Genomic DNA, 23,189 nt, shown 5'->3' with positions numbered 1-23,189 from the left:
GTATCATGTCCGCTGCCAACCTTATTTAAATTGTGGCAGCGTTTCCTGGCACGCTGGGTTCCATGTATTTCCGGTGGTGCTGGCATCCTGCACCGGGAACTGATGTGGTCAAATGCTTGTTTGCTGTGGATCAGTTTGACCTATTAATCCTTACCATTTCCTGCTGGGTTTGTTCATCACCTCTTGCTGTAGACAAAGTATTACATAATTCTGATTAAAAAATCGCTCCTGGCTCCAGTTTCACAAATGTTCTTGGGTGGAAAACCTCCTCGCACATTAGGGATGATTGTAGCAGCAGGGGGCTGTCATGCTGCCCTTCCGGAGTGTGTAGTGGTGCTATGAATGCCCCCCCCCCGCCCCACCCCTACCGTGACACCGCACGTCAGAGGGCTGAAGGCGCTGGACACCTCCACTACCAGACCTGTGGTTTCCTCTTTCCTGCACAAACACCGCACAAAAAGTTTATCTGAACCCAGCAGCCATTTGCTGTCAGACCTTCATCAAACTCTGTCAGATTCAAGCATGGAGGATGAGGAGGGGTACACGTGCCTGCACTTCAGAGACAGGAGGCTGAGGCGGCCAGGGGATGGAGGTAAAGAAGTGCTCAGTGCTAGGAGACCTTGTTATTGTCTCACCCTTATTCTTGGAGGGAGAGGGCATATCTGTGTATGTCAATAGACTACAAACTAGGGAGCATATTTACAAGGCCCTTGTGCCACTAGAACATCACTTTTTTTAAAGCCGGGATTGCATCAGATTCTTACACCTCCCCAGGGCTGGCCTTGAAGTGGTGCAATGAGGAGAAATACCTTTATTTGTTTGCTCTTTCTATTTCTGCTGCATTCTGCAGCACACATGGAAGGAGGAAAATGCCATGAATGACTGTTTTTTGTGCAGGAAGGTGTCCCTTCCTACACAAAAACAATCATCCCTGCAATGGAGTCACCCTTGCATCACGGTGCAAGGGTGCCTTTTAATAAATATACCCCTCATGATGTATGGTAGAGCTACCAGAAATCACTGATAAACTAGCACCAGTAGTAGTAGGAGAGGTGTTGATGAAGGACTACTTAAAGATGTGGAAACCGACCCATCTTCTGGACATTATTTTTCCCGGTTTCCATTAAAAAGTAGATGAAATTCTGCAAAACTGACTTTATATCAGTAACCGTCGAAGATTAATGTTGTTTTTTGGTGAGAATGGAGCAGATGAAAGTCAGTTGATGAGGCTGGAATTAGGTAAATGTATATTCTAATAAAAAAAGGAATCATGAGATGGTCATAACTTGGATTAAACTTATGTTATGTGTATTTGTAAAGTGCATTATGCCCCACAAGGGCGTCCTAGTGCTAAGCAAGTGTGTGTGCGTAACCCAGCCTAGGGGTGGTTGCTTAATTGAAAAGCCAGCTCTTCAGCTACTTGCGTAATTCAAGAAGGAAGCGCTCATATGGACTGGGAGATTGTTCCACACTTTAGACGAGATACAAGGGAATACTCATCCTCCTGATCTGGTTCTGCGTATGCATGGGATGTGTGCGAGTCAGAGTCCTGTGGAATGGAGAGATCAGGGTGGTTGGTGGAAGGAGATGCGACTGTGAGTAGTTTGAACTGAGCTTCTTTGTGTATCGGAAGCCAGTGTAGTACCCTGAGGTGTTGTGTGATTTGAGTTCTGTGTAAGAATTTGAAGATGAGTATGACTGATTATTATTGTAATCGAAATTCCTTGCAAAAGGAAGGACCCGACTGGAGTTCAGGACAGATACTATCAGAGCAATGTTTATGTATGATGGGAAACGTTCAGCGGGATGGACACGTTGGCCTGTATAGAGATATTTTTGTTTAATATTTTTTATATAAAGAGATACCCTCCTCATCACCTTTCTCTCAGCCCTTAATATGAGAGAGACAGATGGCACTGAATGCAAATACAATACTGCAGACAAATTTGACACTGCAAAGGTTTGATCAACAACATGTTTCTTGTACAGCCCAGAAAAATTGTCTTTACTGCTCACTTTCACAGTAATTTCCTCTGTTGCTATCCTTATGAGAAGTGATTATTTTTGCTAGAGACAGCCTTTTCTTTTCCTGAGAACATGGGAGCAACATAACGGCCTCTTTACTTTCATCCCATTTCCATGCTTTGCTATCCAGCATCAATCCTTAGAAGGATGACCGAATTATAGTCATTTTCTTTTCTGGATTAATTTAAGCTACTGGCTCCTTCTCATTAGGGATTCATGGGGGCCCATTGCATTGAAACCATCCTCTCAGTCCAACACTATCAAACCTCATCTTCCAAGCAGATGCCTTAGATCTTCAGGGACTGCTCGGTTAATGATCGCAAAAAACACAGAATACCTCTGGGAGGTGGCTCTTTCAGCTTTTTGGCTACCAGGCTTAAGATCTACTCCATGTAGACCTAAGAATGGAACCTTCTGAATGTCTTTTCCGGAAAAAGTTGAAGACTTTGTCCTTCAGACAATCTTCTGGCTACTAGTTAATACGGGGCAGGCTCTGCAAATCTCTAAATTGGAATTCAGCGCAGGGACACTCCAAGTGGAGTAAGCAGACACTTTTTAAACTTCTAACATAACATAACATTTACTATTGATATCTAAATTGTCAGAGTCCATAGCGTCGACATCGTCTCCTATGCTGAAGACTTGCAGTTGATAATTTCTGTTGCTGGCAATCTCAAATCAACCAGAGGCAAGTTCTTTGACGGTGTGACCAACGGGGACACCTGGATTAGAAACAACACCCTCAAGTTAGATGCGGAGAAGATTGAGATCATCCTCTTCAGCGAGGCCAATTCCATCTGGTTTAATAATTTGTGGTCCAGCAATCTTGGCCATGCCCACTGTCTGAAGGACCAGCTAAGAATTTGGGCATCATCTCTGATAATACTCCTTCTATTAAAGACTAAATTACAGCTGTATTTGTGACATGTTATTGGATTCTGAACATGTTGTGCAAAATCTTTAACTGGCTCTTTTGTTGCTGAAAAATCATTATCCATGCCCTGATCACAAGTCGTCTTCATTATGGTAATGCCCTTGACAATGGAATAGCTGGCTATCTGTTCACTCACCAGCATATTTCTGCCCACATGATTTGCAACTATCTGTCTTATCCCACACACTCCATTGAATGGCAGTCCGTAAATATGTCACCTTCAAGCTTCTCTTTCATGTGCAAACGGCCCTTTACTTTTCTGTTCCCTTCTACCTTCAGAGTAAAATCAATTTTATGGAACAATTAGTGCCTTAAGACCTGCTATTCAAGCCCTGATGTATACTAACTGCATTCACTTTTCAAGAATGGTAGCCCATTCCTTTTTTAACTTGGCGTCCTACCAAAGGAATTCTCTTCCGCGGCATCTCCCGTTAACATTGAGCAGTCCTGTGTTCAAGAAGCTTGTAAAAAACGACATGTTCTAATTTCATGTTCCTTGGAGGTTTCCCAATTTGTACTACTGCTGTGATTACTCTAGCTCAGCTCAAGTGATCAAGGATACCCTTTTGGGTGGGTTGGTACACTATAAATCATTTTAGCATAGCCTATCGTCATGTGGAAGGGAATAATGGTACTTTTGGTTCTGCTTCGAGAAGATGGAGCCTGTTAAAGAAGTTCTTGGTCTTTTGGTGCAAGGATTCACTAGAGCTGCTGCCTGACTCCAAAATGGCACATTACAAACCATGGTGATGTCATGTACGGCAGCGGATTATTGTCAGCAGGAGCACACGCTAGCACATTGATGATGGGTATGTGGTTAAAATGCCACTTCCAGTAAAGGACATTCTTTGGTGCGTGATAATAAGACCTATATCACATTGATGTGTTGGTATGGAAAAATAGTATACTTATTACAGAAATATATCCCTAATTTACACATAATTGCACATCAAAAAGCGTGCAGTTGTTCATGTTTTGTTCTTAGAGAATGGGCCCAAATTACATAAAAAGCCCTTTGGATAACCCAATAATCATTACAGAGGATAAAACAAAGGGAAAGATCACTGGGAGAACCAGGACCTGGACTCTGCTCAACCTGAATTTTATTTCCGAACCCACTTTCTCCTCAAACCAGTCTCCTTGTGGGGATTTATAATAACTTTCCAACACAAGGAATGTCCTCACATTAAATGTTCTATTGAAATACACTGCAAGGTAAATTTCTCAAAATTATGCAGAACTTTCATAGAATTTCTCAAATTTAAATTTTACACAGACCAAATGTAATGAATTTTCTGAGAATGTGGTGAGTCTGGTTTTGCCGCTGTTGCGTCGTGCTTCAGGGATAGTTGTGAAGAAGAAGAGAGAACATGGAAAAACAATGATAAACTATGTGTAATACCATTAAAAGATGGACACCTCCTGCAGTGTTTTTTTAAAGTAATTTTTTTTATTGCAAGGCTTTGCCTGTCACATTTAGGTGGTGGTATTTTTTTCCCTTTATTGTTTTAATAAATGTTGCACATGCTTCCAAATTAAATAAATAAATAACAGCTTTGCAATTTAAACAGTATATTTTTGCAAGGCCACACCTATGGCCTTTGTTAACGCTCTTTAATGACATGTGCCCTCATTCAGAGTACAACACAATATGCTGATACGCGTAAGGTCCACCACATGTATGTAAACAACAACAGCTATAAATAGAAATATTAATAGAATATAAAATATTCTATTTATACATATTTCTATTTGTAAACTGCGACAGCCCCACCCAACCAGATGGATGTTCAAAATCGAATAAATGAACATTTGAATAAAGTTCCGTCCCATGACGTCAGCCTGGGAGAAGACATTGTGAGATTCTGCTGGAAGTTTTAAGCATCTTCTGTTCACTGAAGTTTAGATGGCACAGTGCTTGGAGATCTGACCTCAGCCCTGTCATCATGAAATACCTGTTAACTACAGGGCTTTAAAATGGTAGAACTGTGATAGTTGGCACTATAAAAAGGTGCTAGTAATACTACATCTGATGGCCAGATGTCTACAGTGGGGGTTTCTATCAGATTCCATCTGCTTCTTGAGACACATCGGGTCCTCCACTGCCCATGATTTAGCATCTTCCTTATTCTGTCATGGGGACCATACCAGTGCACAGACCTGCTCTTCCCTCAGCTCAACAAAGTCCTAGATAACTGCACCTATTCTCCAGGACAGTTTTGACTCCTGCACAGTCAGTGGTACCACCTTTTCGAATATTTCTTTGAGTCAGCCAAATGTGACGTGTAGCACTCACAAAAAACGTGACTAAAAATAAATAAGAAAATAAACTACTGCATAAAATACATGATAACATTTGATAAAAAAAGAGATAATCCTTCTTGCTTAATCAAAGGATATGGCTAAAGCTAAGCCCTGAACTTGAGTCACAATTTGTTTAAAGCAAATGTTTCTACAGATAGACTAAGAACAAATTAAAATAAGACATGGGAAGGGCAATCCCTGCACAAGGCGATTTGTAACACACCTAATCACCTGTAATAATTAAATTATACTGCCCTTCAATAGTAATAACTTTTCACAGTTAAGTTCTAAATACCATGCCTGCTGTCAGAGCCAATAGCCACGGTGAAAGGCAATTTACAGAGAATAATTAAAGCTGCACCTTCAAGGAACATGAAAAAGAAATGTGGATTTTGCCTTTTCTGCCCTGTTTTTCTATATGAACTATGATAAGCAGAAAGGAGATTTTTATGGTAACATGTTTCTTTCTTACACAGCTTATAATCCTGCCCCCCTGATATACCTCTGTAAAAATATTGTTGTCCATAGATTTTCATTTTAGATTTATGTATTTAGATCATTAGAGAAGTAATTTAGCTTGGGTAGACATTGCTGATCGGGGCGGAATCTTTCGGGATGACCTTTTTAAAAATGACGGATGTGTTGCAATGATGATGTCATATTTCAGGAACCATGAGACCTATATAGTTCGTTTTGCTGTTAAAACATAGGTTTTTAGGGTTTGGAGGTTAATTAGCCTTATAGAGAAAGAAAATATCTCCTCAGAGCAACCCTTCTGCCATTTTCCTAACTTTGGCGTGTATAATAGAGGAAGAAGAGACAGATATAGAAAGGAAACAAATAATAATGGTTTTGAATCCTTTTATGTATACATCAAACAATGCTTATGATCTTTCAAAGCTGACTTTATTTATTTGTTTTGGCAATCGCTTGTGGTACATTTGCAGAATGTTGAACATTTGAGAAGAGCATATCGAAAGGGACTTCTTTTTGTAGCCCAGGTTTTGCAAGTACGTGCTTGTGTAAGTTCTGTGGGTAGAAGCTTTAGAAATGTTGTAGGTTTTAGCAACCCATCAATATCTTCCCAACCAAATTCATACAAATCTTTCACTACATATGTATGATCCAAAACATTGACACATCTGATCAAGTCGAACGCTCTTTTAATGTGTCCATGCCCAGAATATGACTTCGGTGGAAGGTCACTTAGTGGGATTGAGCTCTTGAACTCACTGTACCGAAGATCGTCAAATGTGTGACAGTCAGAACTCGTTTTCCACACATATGCAAGGTATTATTCTACATCTTTAAAGTCACATTCTTCTTCTGTTTCAGCAAATCCTTTTAGAAACTTCACAGGTTCAGCAGTTAAAGCTACAAGCTTTGTTCCAATTTTGCTCAAAGTGTCATCACCCGTAAGAATATGTGCTTTGACAAGAACTCTGGGCATCTCTGGATCAAGTTTCTTGTAAAGAATATGAAGCGGGATGAAGTGTATTTTCCCGCCTGTTCCATAATGTATCCATAACTCTGACAATCCTTATCTTATGAACATTGCAACAAATCAAAGTAGCACAATAATAACATCTGCATCATTTGACAGTACAATAACTCAATTGGAACAATTTCGAACAACCTACTCAACAAGTGGCACAACATGAAGGTCAGCTTCCTCCAATTTGCTGTTAAGTTCTTGAACATTATGACCCATTCCTTTTGAATATATCTCCTCATATACCAACTCCTGATTGACAATCACTGCACTTGTAATAATTGGAAATTCCGTTTTCTCTGAAGCAACAGCAATGTTTTGGCAAGTTAACATATCCAAATTCATCTTGTTTGATGTTCATGACCAGATTTAATCATGTTTGTACAAGCCCCTTGGCCATTCACAAGTGTGACATATAGTCCAGATTAACAGCAGTTTGTTAATGAGAACATCTTTTTGAATTGAAATTCTTCAGGTGAAAGGTTTTTTTTCAAGCTCTTGTATGAGTTTGTGCTTCACTAGTTTGGTTGTAGCATCAACATCAGATAATGCTTTTTTTGGAAGAAGATCATGCAACAAAATGTCCTTTCTTTTGCTACATCCATCTATCTATGTGCTTTTGAAAATTGTTTTTTGTCGTTGGTTTTGTAGTGGCTCTTTGGACGTTAGCTTTAGTGATCATGTCAAACAGCTTTTTCTCTTTCAGTACAAATCTCTCATGCTTCAGTTCTGCATATAGTTTCAATCCACGTTTAAGGACATGTAGTAGATGTATCCTTATATCACTATCCACATATTGTTTGGTCACAAAGTTGTATAGTCGCATAGGCTCAGTCATTTCAAAGGGGTATCCTTGCTGTTGCATAAAATAAAGAAGGCTGTCAACATGTTTATTAAAACCTTTTTTTCCCACAAGTTCTTTTCACAATGGTCCATTAATTTTGAATTTGTCATCTCTTTGAAAACTTTGCAAATAGAAATATCTTTATGGTAAACTAGCTGCCATTGAGCAACATATTCACTTTTACGAGTCTGACCAACAATTCCCTTGGAGCTTTTCTCTGATATCTGGATAAACTTAACTTACAAAAGTTAAAAACACATATATAATAATTATTATATATATTTACTGTAAAACAATGAAAGTGTTCATTTAAATTTCTTTTATAATTTTAAAAATATATAAAAATGTAACACATAAATATATACATACATATACCAATACCATAAAATGAATGCTAAAAAAATTCTATTGTTAATTAAAACATTAAACAATTTAAAAATATCTAAACTTAAATTTTCCACTCCAGTCAATGCAACAATAGGAAAAGTGTTGGATTGCGGAGGGGTAAAAATTGCTTTTCCCACTCCAGTCAGTGCAACAGTAGAGAAAGTGTGGGATAGCGTAGGGGTAAAAATTACTATTCCCACTCCAGTCAGGGAAACAGTAGGGAAAGTGTTGCAATCTTGGAAAGGTAAACATTACTATTCCCACTCCAGTGAGTGTAACAGTAGGGAAAGTGTTGGATAGCGGCTGGGTAAAAATTACTATTCCGACTATAATAAGTGCCACATTAGGGAAAGTGTTTGATAGCGGAGGGGTACAAATTACTATTCCCACTCCAGTCAGTGTAACAGTAGGTACAGTGTTGGATTGTGGACGGATACAAATTACTATTCCTATTACAGTCAATTCAAAATTAAAAACAAACAAAATATTAACAACAACAAAGAATATTTGAAAATAAAATAAATAAAAAAGATATTAAAATGTAAAAAATGTAAATACAAATATATTTAATATTATGCATTAATAAAATACATATCACAAATACCTATAGATAATGTATTAAATAAAATATAAAAATCTTTTTCAAACAAGCATATATTTTTAGTTTGAAATTATTTATAAACAAAAACATAACATACATTTATTTTATTCAATCAACACTTTATTTCGCATTTGAAATCAAATGCATAAAAAGTACAAACACAAAACAACAAACATTTCAATAAATTAACATTGAAGACATACATTATTAAAAACATACCCATAAAAACCTGTTAGCATGATTCATTTAAATAATTAATTTATGTTATATCACAATGGGAACTAATTTCCTTGGATTTGTTATACGCTGGTTTAAAATGTAATCATATATTCGCTAAAGTGCGGGTTTTTAGTGCTGCACATAAAAATGAGGCTATTGCCAAACATACATATGGTGTTTCCAGTTCTAACATAACAGTCAATGGGAGGGTGTACTTACACAAGCCAATTTTCTGCAAAAGTTGAATAATATTTTTTTTTCTCCTTTTCATAAAAATGACAGAAAATAATATATACACAATTGATTGTTTTGAACCTAAATCACACGGGCAACGTACCAATTGAGTCAAAGAGAACACATTTGCAGGATAGCCCAACATAAGTGTTATATAACCTAAGCAGAATCTCGTTAGAATATATCGATGGCAGTTATTGCCCTCAAAAGAAAGATATGATGATGGGCCATTCCGCAAGGATGGTCTATTATTGTATGCAATTACTGTGGGTTTACCTTTATTTTTAAGCCATCTTTCATGTGCTAATTTTTCTAGGAAAAATGTAATTAACTTCGCCTTTGAGAAGATTTCACACTGTAAAGGTTCAGCATACAAGAACCCTGGCCCCAATGATTCAAGAGTGCTCTTTATGTAGTCTAGCCATGAAATTTTAGATCCATGATCCAAGTTCATAATGTCGTTTAGGATACATTAATTTATTTGTACCACCTTGCGTTTCCATATTGACAACCAGAGCAACAAAGGGGCCAGTTTGATTGTATCTGTAATGTAGGGTAGGCCTAGTTTTTTATGAGTAATCACATTTGTGCAGGCCTTTGGTACGGACAATAACCTCTTTGCAAACCCATCCTCTATTTTTGGAGGTTATCGACAATAACTATACCCCATATTGCAGTCCCGTATGTTGCCATTGAAACGGTTTTTGCCCAATAGATTTTAACAGTCTCTGGTATTGGCTTATTACCCAGATTCGTCGCAGATCTAAAGATTGCGGCTAGACTTTTGTTCATCTGAGTAGCCCTTGAGTTCACCATCATATTCCAGTTTAAGCTTGAGTCAAAGACGATACCCAAATATGAAAAAATGTCTACAATGTCAACTTACTATCTTCAATGACATAAGTACTTTTCTTTTTACTTTTCCCAACACACATTATAAAGGACTTCGTTCTGTTGACGTGCAGATCAAGATTTTTCATAAAAGACACATTATTAGGGATACAGTTTTGTAGGGCTAAAGGTGTTCTTGCCAAAAGGACTGCATCATCTGCGTAAAGCAAAATTGGTACTGGGGTATCCCTAGCTTTCGGAGTGTCAAGTACCTTATCTACCAGGTGGTCATTTAATTTACTGGTATACAGTGTAAATAGGAGGAGCGCGAGCACACAGCACTGTCTTACACCATTTGTAATGTTAAAATGGTTTAGTATGTTCACCATGCCTTCCATGGCAGATCTTTGCAGTAGCACCAGCATATTGCTTTGGTTTAACCAGTTAAAAGCAAATGAAAGACACATCAATGCCATATAAAGGTTCTCTTGCTTGCCCTGTGTATACTTTGCTGCTAAAAGGGACAAGTTCAGACATTGGTCCACTGTCCCTCTGCCTTTCCTGAACCCATATTGTACATTCGCAAGGATCCCATTCTCAGCTACCCAATCTTCCATTCTATTTAGTAGTAGACGACCCATTATCTTGGCCGTACTATCAATTAGCTCTATTGGGTGATAATTGGCAGGGTCAATTATTGACTGTTTCCAGGACAAAAAGGAAGGCCCGTGATGCCAATAGCATTAAACACTACCATGAGCAGTGGGACACAGAAGTCACCGTTATTTAACCCCTTCCATGCTCATGACGAGCTCAGCTCGTTATGAGGTACAGTTGAGCTGTGCTGATGACGAGCTGAGCTCGTCATGAATATAGGAGAATAGCTATTCCCAGCACAGGGGAAAAATAACCACAGCAGCGATGTGGTTAAAAATATGTCGACAGGGACCTCATCTGGGCCTGGTGCCTTTAGTGATGATGCTTGTGTCAATGCAAGTTCTATCTCAACTATAGTGAAGTCTAAAGGCAAGGTAACTTTTGGGGTGACCTCTGGTCCGTTACTACAATTTTTTAGTATGCATTTGGAAGATTTTTTGGAAGTTGTTAATCCAAGTGTTTTCATCTATAATCACATCTGTGGAAGGGCCACCACCACCTTGTAAGAATGGAAGGCTGACAACTTCCCAGAATGCTTTAGAGACATTATCCTTACCCTCCTTACCCGCTATCCTTAGTTTCTCCCAAGCTTCAGATCTTAATTCTTTTTTCATTCTGCTATGGATCTTTTATAAATTCCTCTCAGATTTTTTATTTTTTGTTCAACCCATGGTCTTGATTTTAGTCCATTACGAAGATTAGCAGAGGCTTTTGAGCAGTTTTTATCAAACCATCTGTTGTGTTGCTGGCTCACTATGCTACTCGATCGAGTTAGTTGTATCTTAACCCCTTTCGTGCTGCCGTCGGCCGTTGGACGTTGCGAGCACTACCTCCGTAGTGCTGCGCACGTCCAACGGCCGACGCGGCCCCACCCATTTCTTAGAACGTTCAGCTGAAAAGTCGTGGGGACACACCCTGATACGACGAAACGCGTTGGCACAAGGGAGTGGAAGACTGTGACCCAAACTTAAGAAATAAAAGACAAAGACAAGCACAGAACTTTTGTTTACCAATTTTAAGTGTTTACTTTTGATGTACTGAAGAGCGTTTGTGATTTTGGCCTGTGCTACAGAGTATTGTGAAAACTGTATTCAATCGTTGATTGAGGTGCAGGAGGGATTGGGTGTTTACTCTCCTTTTCTGTAAGCACGGCTATATGAAATGGATTGAAATAGATTTTTAGTGTGAATTTTACATAAGCGCCTCATATCTCTTTAAACACCACTTCTGTGTAACTCATTAATTTAAGAGTTGGCACACTGTAAGCACTAATTATAAAACACAAAATGAGTGATGATCTGGATCGTGATAGGATGGCAGCAGAGCTATTTGATAATTTGAGTAAGGGGAGCACGGTTAATCAAGCAGTACAAAGTGGTAATCAACCCAAGAATGAAGGTTTACGTACAGAATTTATGAAATTAGAAAAACTCAAACGTGCGGAAATGTCCAAGTGGTGAGACGGAACAACACTCAAGCAATATGTCAAACTGAATAGAATTCCCAGAGGTCTGCGTTCACAGATCATCCTGACCTATGATGATCTGGATGAAGACCTCTTGGGCATTTGGGAAAGTTGACATCAAGTTCCATGGAACTTATGGATATATTAATAGAAAATGCAGAGAGGAAAGTTGCCAAATTTCAGGCAGAAATTGCACAGTTGGAGTCTGAGATTCTGGCACTCAATGTGCCAGAGCCAACAACTAAAAATTATGAGATCTTGAAAAAATTTCTATTAGACCATCAAAATGACATCAAACAGAGAAAGGCCCGTAAATTAAAGAGAGATGAGGTGGATTACAAAAATAGGAGAATTTTAACATTCTCAAGTAAATATGACTATTTGTTGCAGACTGATGAAACTAAACAAGTGCCTGCACCCGTGTCAGCAAGTTCGAGCAATACGTCACTTAGCACTATACCAACTAGCTATAGTGAGACAGAGGGAGCAGCAGGCAATGGTTCTAAGCAGCCACACCCTTTAGGCAACTCTTCCTTCATGCTGGAAGTAAATCGAATAAAACGAGGAAATAGAGACCAGACCAAGAAAGTAGGCAATCCAAGAAAACAAGGCGTGGGAAGAGGGGCGGAAGGTCCAATAGACAATCTCAGAATGAAAACTCACTCCTGGGACAAGAAATCATAATAGAAGAACTTGAAAAGCAAGTAGAAGTAATTAACCTCTCAGACTATACTTTGACAGAATCAGCTATGTCATTACTTAAAAAAGGCCTGGGCTTTTGTCCGCAATCAATGGGTGATCTGTGTACTACAAAAATGTATTTATTTAAATTTGTAAGATGCCTTAAACACAAGAAGTATTTTGCATTGCATCCTAAACCCAATAAAGGTACGACAGCTGCATTACTGGGTACTGTGTCTAGTGATTTACCTATCAGTGACATCCAAGATACAGTGAATCTTTTATCTATTACTGAACTGGAAGAGGATCCGGTCACAATTGGGAGAGTTTTAGAGGACCTGGATATTAGTCCTGATCCATCTATATCTAGTAGTTTAAAAAACAAATCCCGTTGGTACCCAAATTTAATTAGTGGCAACAATGTTGAGATATTCCACAGACTAGTAATTGATGATTTAGATAAAATGTATGATAGTAGAATAGTGAAAATAAGTGTATGTAAAGATAATTTGACATAGCAGGAAAGAAATGTTATGAAGATGTTAATGGATAACCCCAATATTACAATCCGAAAAGCTGATGAAGGGGGGAACATTGTTTTTATGAATGCCACTGATTATGAAGATGAAATTTATGAACAACTTAAAGACACACAATGTTATGAACACGTTTCTGGCAACCCTATGATTAAACTAATTGCAACTATTAATGGTTTTCTGAAAAATTGGCATGAGAAGGGATTACTAGATGATGAGTAATTGTTATATCTTAAGGTTACCCGCCCCTGATTCCCATGCTTATATACTTTACCAAAAATCCATAAAGGCCTCCCTTTTCCACCAGGGAGGCCCATAATTGCCAGCATGGGGGGACCAACAGAACATCTGTCACATTTTGTGGACTTTTTTTGCAACCTATAGTGGTAAACTTGCCCTCTTTTATAAAAGATACAACACATATCTTGAATATTTTGGGAGACATCACTTGGAAACCAGGAATGACTCTGGTGACCCTTGATGTGGTGTCTTTGTACACTAGTATCCACAACGAATTGGGTTTAAAAGCACTATTTCACTTTTTATTGAAACGGCCAGCTACCCAATGGGAACATACAGAAATGTTATTATCCTTGACAGAATTGATCTTAACTATAACTTTTTTCTCTTTAAAGAAAATTGGTATAGACAATCCCAAGGTGTTGCAATGGGTTCAAAATTATTACCTGCATATGCGAATATATTCATGGGTTGGATCGAAGAATTTATGATCTGGGGAACCTCTGCAAAAGAATGTAATGAACATATCCTCTATTGGGGGCGCTTCATAGATGATTGTTTGATGATATGGACAGGACCTAATAATTTGTTGTTTGATTTTATTAATTATTTGAATAAGAATGATATGAACATAAGGTTTACCACGCAATCTAGCTCTGAAAAAGTAGTGTTCTTGGATGTAGAATTGTATACTGAAGGAGGGAAGATAATGAGTAATATGTTCCACAAACCTACAGCACCCCAACTCCGGGACGTCATCAACACCTCCTTCAACACCGCCACCTTCCCGGAGAGCTGGAAGCATGCCGAGCTCAACGCCCTACTGAAGAAACCAACAGCTGACCCCACCGACCTCAAGAACTTCCGCCCCATCTCGCTCCTTCCTTTTCCAGCCAAAGTCATCGAGAAGACCGTCAACAGACAGCTTGCAACCTTCCTCGAGACGAACAGATCCCTCGACCCCTCGCAGTCCGGCTTCCGAGCCAACCACAGCACCGAGACTGCCCTCATCGCAGCCACCAACGACATCAGAACCCTGCTCAACAACGGAGAAACAGGGGCCCTCATCCTCCTGGACCTCTCTGCAGCGTTTGACACTGTCTGCCACCGCACCCTAGTTCAACGCCTAAGCAACATCGGCATCCAAGAGAAGGCACTAGAGTGGATCACCTCGTTCCTCACCGGAAGAACACAGAGCCTCCCCCCCGTTTCGATCCGAGGCAACCGAAGTCATCTGCAGCGTACCGCAAGGATCATCACTCAGCCCCACCCTCTTTAACATCTACATGAGACCTCTTGCAGCCATCGCACGCCAGCACAACCTCAACATCATCTCCTACGCCGACAACACCCAACTGATCCTCTCCCTCACCAGAGACCCCGCCACCGCCAGAACGAGTCTAAACGAAGGGATGAAAGACATCGCCGAGTGGATGAAGAACAGCCGCCTGAAACTGAACTCAGACAAGACGGAAGTCCTCGTCCTGGGACCATCGCCCTCCGCCTGAGATGACTCCTGGTGGCCCCCCGCCCTGGGCACCACTCCCAAGCCAACAGACCACGCACGCAACCTGGGCTTCATCCTGGACTCCTCCCTCTCAATGACCAGACAAGTCAACGCCGTCTCCACATCATGCTTCAACACCCTACGCATGCTCCGCAAGATCTTCAGATGATTCCTGACCGAAACCAGGAAGACGGTCACCCAAGCACACTGGCTCCCCGTCAGCAAGAGGATCACGTTCAGGCTCCTCACCCACGCACACAAGTCTCTCCACGACTTGGGCCCCAAGTACCTCAACGACCGCTTGACCTTCTACACGCCCAGCTGCCAGCTACGTTCTACAAGCCTTCCCCTCGCCGCCGTACCACGCATCCGAAGAGCCACCGCCGGAGGTAGATCCTTCTCCTACCTGGCAGCCATGTCTTGGAACTCCCTCCCTATCCATCTTTGGCTGACTCAGGACCATCTCGCTTTCAGGAGACAACTCAAGACCTGGCTGTTCGAGCAATAGCGGACACCTTCCCCCAAGCGCCTTGAGACCTTGCCGGGTGAGTAGTGCGCTATACAAATGTTATGATTGATTGATTAATTGACCGCCTGTAATTCCCTGTTACATGCGCTAAGAGCACATCCTAGACATCAAATCAAATCTATCCCTTATTGTGAAATGTTAGGGTCAAGACGAAACTGTAGTGACGATGACCACTTACAAACATGCATTTTAGACATGAAGAAAAGATTTATTCTAAGGGGTTACAAACCCAAGTACATTGCGCAAGCAAAGAATCGAGTCATGAGAATAAAGAGAAGCACATTACTTAAACCTAAGGGGAAAAAGAAAGAAGAAACAGGACCAATAAGGTTGATTACTGAATATACTGAGATCAATACTACATTACGTAAAAGTCTTGTAAAATATTGGCACATATTACAAGCAGATAATACGTTGAAAGAATTTGTAGGTGATAAACCACTTATTACATTTAGGTACGCTACTTAGTCCCAGCTACCTGATAACAAGGTTTACACCCTCTTGGCTATCAGAATTATCAAAAGTTTTTTTTAGATGTGGCAATTGTGGGATGTGTAGATTTGCGGCACATAAGATGACAATATTCAAGGACAGTAAGGGTAAAACTTATACTATTTTGTCAAACATTACCTGTGTAACTAAATATGTAATATATATCATTAAATGTAAATGCTCAAGAAGATATGTAGGAAGCACTATAAGAGCATTAAAAGATCAAGTAGGAGAACATATGAGAGCAAATTAAGAATAATGATTGTAGGTATCCAATCGCAGAGCATGTACGCACCTGTAAAGACCAGGGACCAGTTAAAGCATTTATATTTTATGGTATCGAACAAGTCAAGCCAGATCCATGTGGTGGCAACAGGGAGTTGAAATTGCGGAGGCATGAAGTACGTTGGATTATGCGTTTGCGAGTAGTAGAAGAAGGACTTAATTTCGATCAGGAATTGCAATACTTTTTGGGAGATTAAATGGGCTGAGGCACTTGGTGCCATTGAGACTCAGACTCATATACTGTGATGAACGAGAAATCATGTTTAATGATTAAATTTTTATCTTTGTATTAAAACTTAGCCATAACACTGTGGCATTGAAACATAACAATTTGGGTAAGATTGCATGAAACCAATCGGGGGTTAAGAATATCATAATATGGTGTATTCATAATTAGTTGTTAAAGTTGGAGTTGACAAAAAAAAAGAAGTGTTTTTATACTACAATGCGTAAATATACAAATGCTTTATACTAGTATTTATAAGTAGGCTTAATATCTAGGTAATAGGCTGTAGCGGAGATTGGCATGTTACATACTGATGTTATAACCGAATATACATATTTGCAATTTTCTCATCGATCGATTTGGATACTCTAAGATGGCGCGGATTTAGAGGCGGGTTCAGTCCTCTTTCGTTGTTCATGGTCTTTTTCGATATCCAGGCTTGCCGCGAAATTGGCGGGGTCTCAGAACCAGGTAGACGCGAAGGGCGAGGCGGAAAGGTATGAGCCACAAGATAATGTGAAAGATGGCATTATTTACCGCACAATGCCACTAAACTTGTAATTTACTCTGAAATCTGATTATTTTCAGATTTCTCGTACTCCGGGAATCTATTAACGTATGCGACGGTGATACTGGGTCCGTCGATTTGGATAAACAACAGAAAACGAATGGTGTGGAGATAATTGTCTCAAAGACTAAATTACTGAATGTAAGTTTATTCAGTTTATTTCGGGATTGAAGTTAATGTAACTAGGGAGACAGTATGAGCATGATAATTTTATTCAACACTTCGCTGATTTGAGGTGTCATATTATATGCTGATAAGTAGGATACATGTTGGGAGAAGCTCAGAAATTAGTATTCAGGAACTAGAGTGCATTATTCTGCTAGAGCCGGCAACTAGGTGTTATAAGGACGATTAGTGCGATGAACATTATCCTTTTTCTTACGATCTAAATATAACAATATTGATCGACCGAGGTAGAGTAATGAGAATATATATTTCTCTTTTTTTTGTATAACAGCTGAGGATAGCGATTGCGTTTTTCACTGTGAAGGAGCAGGATCATTTGAAATAAACTTGAGACTTAAAATGGAAGAATAGATGTTTGTGGTGGACACTGCAAGTAGAGGTAAGGCTTTACTTATTTGGGTCTGTGTAGTACAGAGAGCGACTAGGTAGATTCATGCCTCCGTGGTTCCATGCCCTAACTTTCATGTTACTGGTTTGATTTTCAGAAAACTGCTTTTCTACAAATTTCGCAAGGTATTATAGAGAAATTTTATTTCTTACTTAATATTTTGGGGTACCAATTTTTATTTAATAGATTAAAGCTGCACTAATGGGCAGGAACAATGGATTCACGAGGTGCCCCGTGTACATAAGCTGTACGGTCAATACTACTTTTATAATAGAATGTTAATAACTTTTCCTTTTGGAGCACTTGATAGAGTACTCCCCTATAGAAATTCACATAGGTGATTTGTTTGAATTTTAAGTAGTCATTATGAATATGTTGGTATATATACAAATTGGTGAATTTTATGTATTACTTCCAGCCCTGAGGAAGTCGTGGGGACACACCCCGATATGATGAAACGCATTGGCACAAGGGAGTGGAAGACTGTGACCCAGACTTAAGAAATAAAAGACAAAGACAAGCACAGAACTTTTGTTTACATTTACCTCACAGTTTAGATTAGCTACTCGGCTTCAAACGTCATCATGGGAGGAAATAAGCTGCAGAAAAAACATGTTTGCCCTTTGAGTCTCCGTACTCTGCACTTTGTTCTTTCGTCAATCCCTTTGATCCTTGTTCTGGCTAAACCACAGATAACACATTGAAGATCCTCTGCTTTCTGTTCAGTTGTTGGAGGTGGACATGGGGAAGCCATCGATCTTCTAAGTGGAAGGACATGGGGTTCGGTTGTCATCGCCTTCTCAAAAGACTCGGATTATGTTGTGATTTTTTAATTTCTGCTATTTTTTGACAAATTTTTCCAGGGTTTTAGCATTATATGGGACATGTAGCACTTGTTGTTACAATGATAAAATATTTGACCCTTTTCACCTATCAGTTTCAATCTTTTGTGAACCTCGTCTTGCCGTATTTCTGCTGCATCTCGAACTCTTTACTGTCCATCTGCCATTGATTTTAGCTTTTCTTTTGGATTAGTTTGGCATATTACACATTTTTCTTTGAAGGAGTCCTCAGATTTTGTAGTTAGCAGCACTTTGTCAGGAGGTAAAGATCATCTGCTACCACCTGCTTCACTCATGTTTACGAATCTGAATCAACGGAAACCCTGAAACAAAAACAATATTGAAATAAATTGCTAATATGACGGCCAAAACAAATCAGTTTAGAGTAGCCATTTTGGAAAATGGTGGAAGGGTTGCTCTCTGAGAAGTTATTTTCTGTCTCTAAGTATATAGGTCTCATGGTTCCTGAAATATTACATCACTGCAACACATCTGGCATTTGTAAAAAGTAATCCAGACAAATTGGGCCCAGATTAACAATTTATACCCAAGCTAATTTAGGGCCAGATGTAGGTAAGTATATTTTACCGATTCATAAATACCGAATTTTACCGATTCGGTATTTATGAATCGGTAAAATAGAAGGGGGGAGATGTAGAAAGAATCGGTAATTGAATTGCCGATTCTGTAAGAATCGGTATTTACCGAATCGGTAAATACCGATTCGGTAATGCCCATTGATTCCTATGGGCATTGAAGCCTATAGGAATCAATGGGCATTACCGAATCGGTATTTACCGATTCGGTAAATACCGAATGTTGCAAGGGTGCAGGGGGTGTCACTTTGACACCCTCCAGCACCCCGATTCCAGGCATGTGTGACATGTGGCACACAGACATGCCCTTGTCTGTCTCATGCCATAGGTGTGCATGCACACATGTGCATGCACACCTGGAATCGGTATTTTACCACCCAATTGGATTGGGTGGTAAAATACCGATTCGGTAAGGCCTGTGGGACTCAGAAGAGTCCTACTTACATCTCAGAATTACCGAATCGGTAAAAATACTGATTCGGTATTTTACCGATTCGGTAAATTTACCGATTGGGTACATTTACCGAATCGGTAAAATAGGCCACCTGCATCTGGAATAGGCATTTACCGGTCAGACACGGCCAAATCGGCCGTTACCGGGCCCTATTTTACCGATTCGGTAAATTTACCGAATCAGTAAAATACCAAGTCGGTATTTTTACCGATTCGGTAACTTGCAGATGTAGGTGGGACTCTTCTGAGTCCCACAGGCCTTACAGAATCGGTATTTTACCACCCAATCCAATTGGGTGGTAAAATACAGAATCCAGGTGTGCATGCACATCTGTGCATGCACACCTGTGCCATCTGACACACAGACATGCCCTTAGTGGGGAAGTGTGGCTCAGTGGTTAGAGGCGGCAGACCCGGAAGCTGAGATCGGCTGTGGACCAGGGTTCGATTCCCCGCCTCGGCGGGTCTCGGGCTCAAAATTCCACAGAGTCGACAATTCTCGCTCCGGTGCCTACTCGACTCACGGGGTCACACTCTGCGACTCTGGGCAATAGCTTGCTTAATCTCCACTATGGCCCCTCGCGGCGGGATGCCTGGCTTTCACCTTGTGGATACCCGGCTGGGGTATCTCACAGGGGAATACCAGGACGGGTTCCCTAAGCAAGCGCCTTGAGACCCCTGGGTTAAAGTGTTGCGCTATATAAATCGAAACACATTCACATTCACATGTGTGTCACATGGCACACAAGCCTGTAATTGGGGTGCTAGAGGGTGTCAAAGTGACACCCTCTGCACCCTTGCAAGAATAGATAATTACCGAATCTTTAAATACTGATTTGCTATTCCACATTGATTCCTATGGGCTTCAAGGCCCATAGGAATCAATGGGGGATACTGATTCGGTATTTACAGAATCGGTAAATACCGAATCTTATAGATTCGGTATTTACCGATTCAGAATTACCTACATTTCCCCCCCTCTAATGTACCACTTAAATACCGAATCGGTATGATTCGATATTTTAGAAGTGGTAAATTAGAATTACCTACATCGGGCCCTTCATAGTGATTTGTATTATAATGGCAAGCAGAAAATGATTGGCCTAGTTTGGAAAATGTGAAGCAACAGAATGCATTTCACTTTTTGGCAGACAGTGTGGGAGCAAAGAAAAAAAGATACAGCTTGTTCACACTAGATTACAGTTGCGCGGAAATGGCCAAAACCACAATGAGGTGTGAAAAGCACAATCGCTGCAAGATGACTTCCTGCATTTTGTGGGTCGGGGTAGATTGTGAACACTGTTCCAAACAATTACCGGCCTCATCTAATTTATAATTGTTTTAGTTTCACCTGTAGTTACAGCTGCTGCAACAAACTGAAATCTGCTGGTGAAAAAGGTCTGCCCCAAAAGGAGGAATTACTGGGAAAATCGGACCAGAAATTACATTTTCCTTGTTAATTTTTCATTTGCTAGTAGACCTTCCTGGTCCAACTCAGAATGGGCTGGATTTTCCCCACCCCTGGATTTACATGTACTCCAGTGACGATAACTGCAGGGGTGGGGCTAATCTGTTCAGTTTCCAGTGCACTCACAATGGGACCAGGGCAAATGTAAATGCTGCATTTGTGATCAGTGGTGGAGAGCAGAATTGATCCCCATTCTGTGGAACCGGATGTGTGCTAGAGTGGGTCCCATGCTCTCCATGCCACTGGAGTCAAGCTATCCTGGCTGATGCTGGCTGAAAGCCCGAAACCAATCCCAGGATGCTTGTTTACACTAGTCCAGGGAGGACCGGGCCTGGCAGCTCGGGCTGGACTGTTTCCATTGGGAGCAAGGTCAAGACTGATTTGCATATGGCTGGGTCCAAACTAGAATGGCATGGTGAGCAAAAAATTATGGATTTATGCCCAGATCTCTGTATTGGGGTGAATTTATGACATTGTTCTGCATTCTGTCCATCAAATGTTCTTTTTGCATTTTTCACCCAGAGTGGGACAGGTGTGCCCAGACGTGGGTCCTGTGCTCTCCAGGCCACTGGAGTCAAGCTATCCTGGCTGATGAGGGCTGAATGCCCAAAACCGGTCCTCAGATGCTTGTTTCCAGTCCAGGGAGGACCTGGCCTGGCAGTTTGGGTTGCACTGTTTCCATTGAGTGCTGGGTCAAGACGGATTTGTGTATGGCTGTGTCCAAACTGGAATGGCATGGTGAACAAAGAAACAATGGATTTAGGCCCATATCTCTGTACTGGGGTGAATGTATGACATTGTTCTGCATTCTGTCCATCAATTGTTCTTTTTTCAGTCAACATGGGGAGCATGACTTGCACGTCCCCTCATATCTAGTTAGAACAAGTTTGCCGATTAGGGACAGGTGCTGTCAGTGATAGATAAAAGTCAGTGGACCAGAGTCATAAAAATGTAGTAAATCTTCACTCCAATTATTCCTACAAGCAGGTTTACATTTTCTAAGTTCTGTTTTTCACAAATGTGGCCAGCCCTTTTCTGGAGTAAATTGCCAACCATTCCAAGAGAGGAGTTTGTGAGTGCCCTAAAAAAAACTCTCAAGGCAAACCATGCTTGATCAGCCTACTCGCCACCCAGTGGTGGGGTTTATTATTGTAAAATTGTTCCTAGTTGCAGAGGAGAATTCTAGAAGGAGGAAATCTATTTACTCCTACTAAGCATCTTTCTATGAATACCTGACAAGCATACATGGAGCCAATGTTGTCCATAAACATGCGCTTATGAATGTAAATGGTGTTGTAGATTGGATCCAGAATGATACTGACTACTAATACAACAGAAATGTCCTGAAAATTAACTTTTATTTTTAAAAAAATTAATCTTTTTAATGTTTTTAGTTAAACCAAGAAATTGAGGAGAAAAGAGAAATCACCCTGTATCAATAAATGAATCAAGAACCACTGAGCAGCATGGTAGAGATCAGTAAGTAGGCACGAACGTGGGCACCCTTTAACCATTACCAGTGACAGAGAGTCAAGATGGGGCTCTGTCCTTTCGGATTATTCACAATACTGAGTCCAGGGCACCCAGATATGTTTCCTGGCACATATTCTTGCTTTACACAATGATTCTTCAAAGATGGTGGAGTGGTTCATACCCCTTAGCCGCTCCGTAATCTTTGTTGGGTATTTATCTTTCCACCTCTGGGTGCCATCCCTCTTGGTCGACTGGTACACACCCAATCAACACTGTGTGCTGTTCCCAGTGGCTGTCCCATACCATCCAATAATGCCCAGAAGAGTCACCACAGGGTCTAGATTGACGGTACTGCTCAGCACCTCCCCCAAGATCCCATGTACCCATCTGCTATAATGCACAATAAGAGGACATTCCCTTATAACCTGTAGAAGCGTTTTATTTGGATTGGGTAATCTGAAACATGAAGGGTTCAGAGCCCTCTCCATGCGCCAAAGCCTAGAAGGCTGATTGTACACACAATGGAGTCTAGCAGATATCATCAGGATTCTGAGGCCATAACATATGGCTCTAAAAGTTTTAGCTCCATCCAGAATGCTGCGTCTTCCCTATCCCCAGAGTTCCAATCATTCAGAGGGACCAAGTTGTAGGCCCAGTGGGATGCCTAACTATCATGAGCTAATTGCATATGCACTTGATGAAAGAGATTTAAAGGGCTCCTCCTCC

General features: G+C 40.5%; 1 protein-coding gene across 1 annotated transcript in view; it reads left to right on the top strand.

The window, feature by feature from the left end:
• Nucleotides 1-491: 491 nt before the first annotated feature.
• Nucleotides 492-23,189, top strand: part of LOC147700930 (killer cell lectin-like receptor subfamily B member 1B allele B) — a 138,166-nt gene continuing 115,468 nt past the window's right edge. The window contains exon 1 of the mRNA XM_086929776.1: nt 492-592. Coding sequence (XP_086785902.1) covers nt 523-592 — 70 coding nt within the window. The 5' untranslated portion in view covers nt 492-522. The remainder of the gene's footprint in view (nt 593-23,189) is intronic.

The sequence above is a fragment of the Lissotriton vulgaris genome, chromosome 7, assembly GCF_964263255.1.
Source record: "Lissotriton vulgaris chromosome 7, aLisVul1.2, whole genome shotgun sequence".
NCBI lineage: Eukaryota > Metazoa > Chordata > Amphibia > Caudata > Salamandridae > Lissotriton > Lissotriton vulgaris.
The sequence above is the reverse complement of the archived record's forward strand: the minus strand, read 5'-3'. Positions and strand labels throughout refer to the sequence as shown.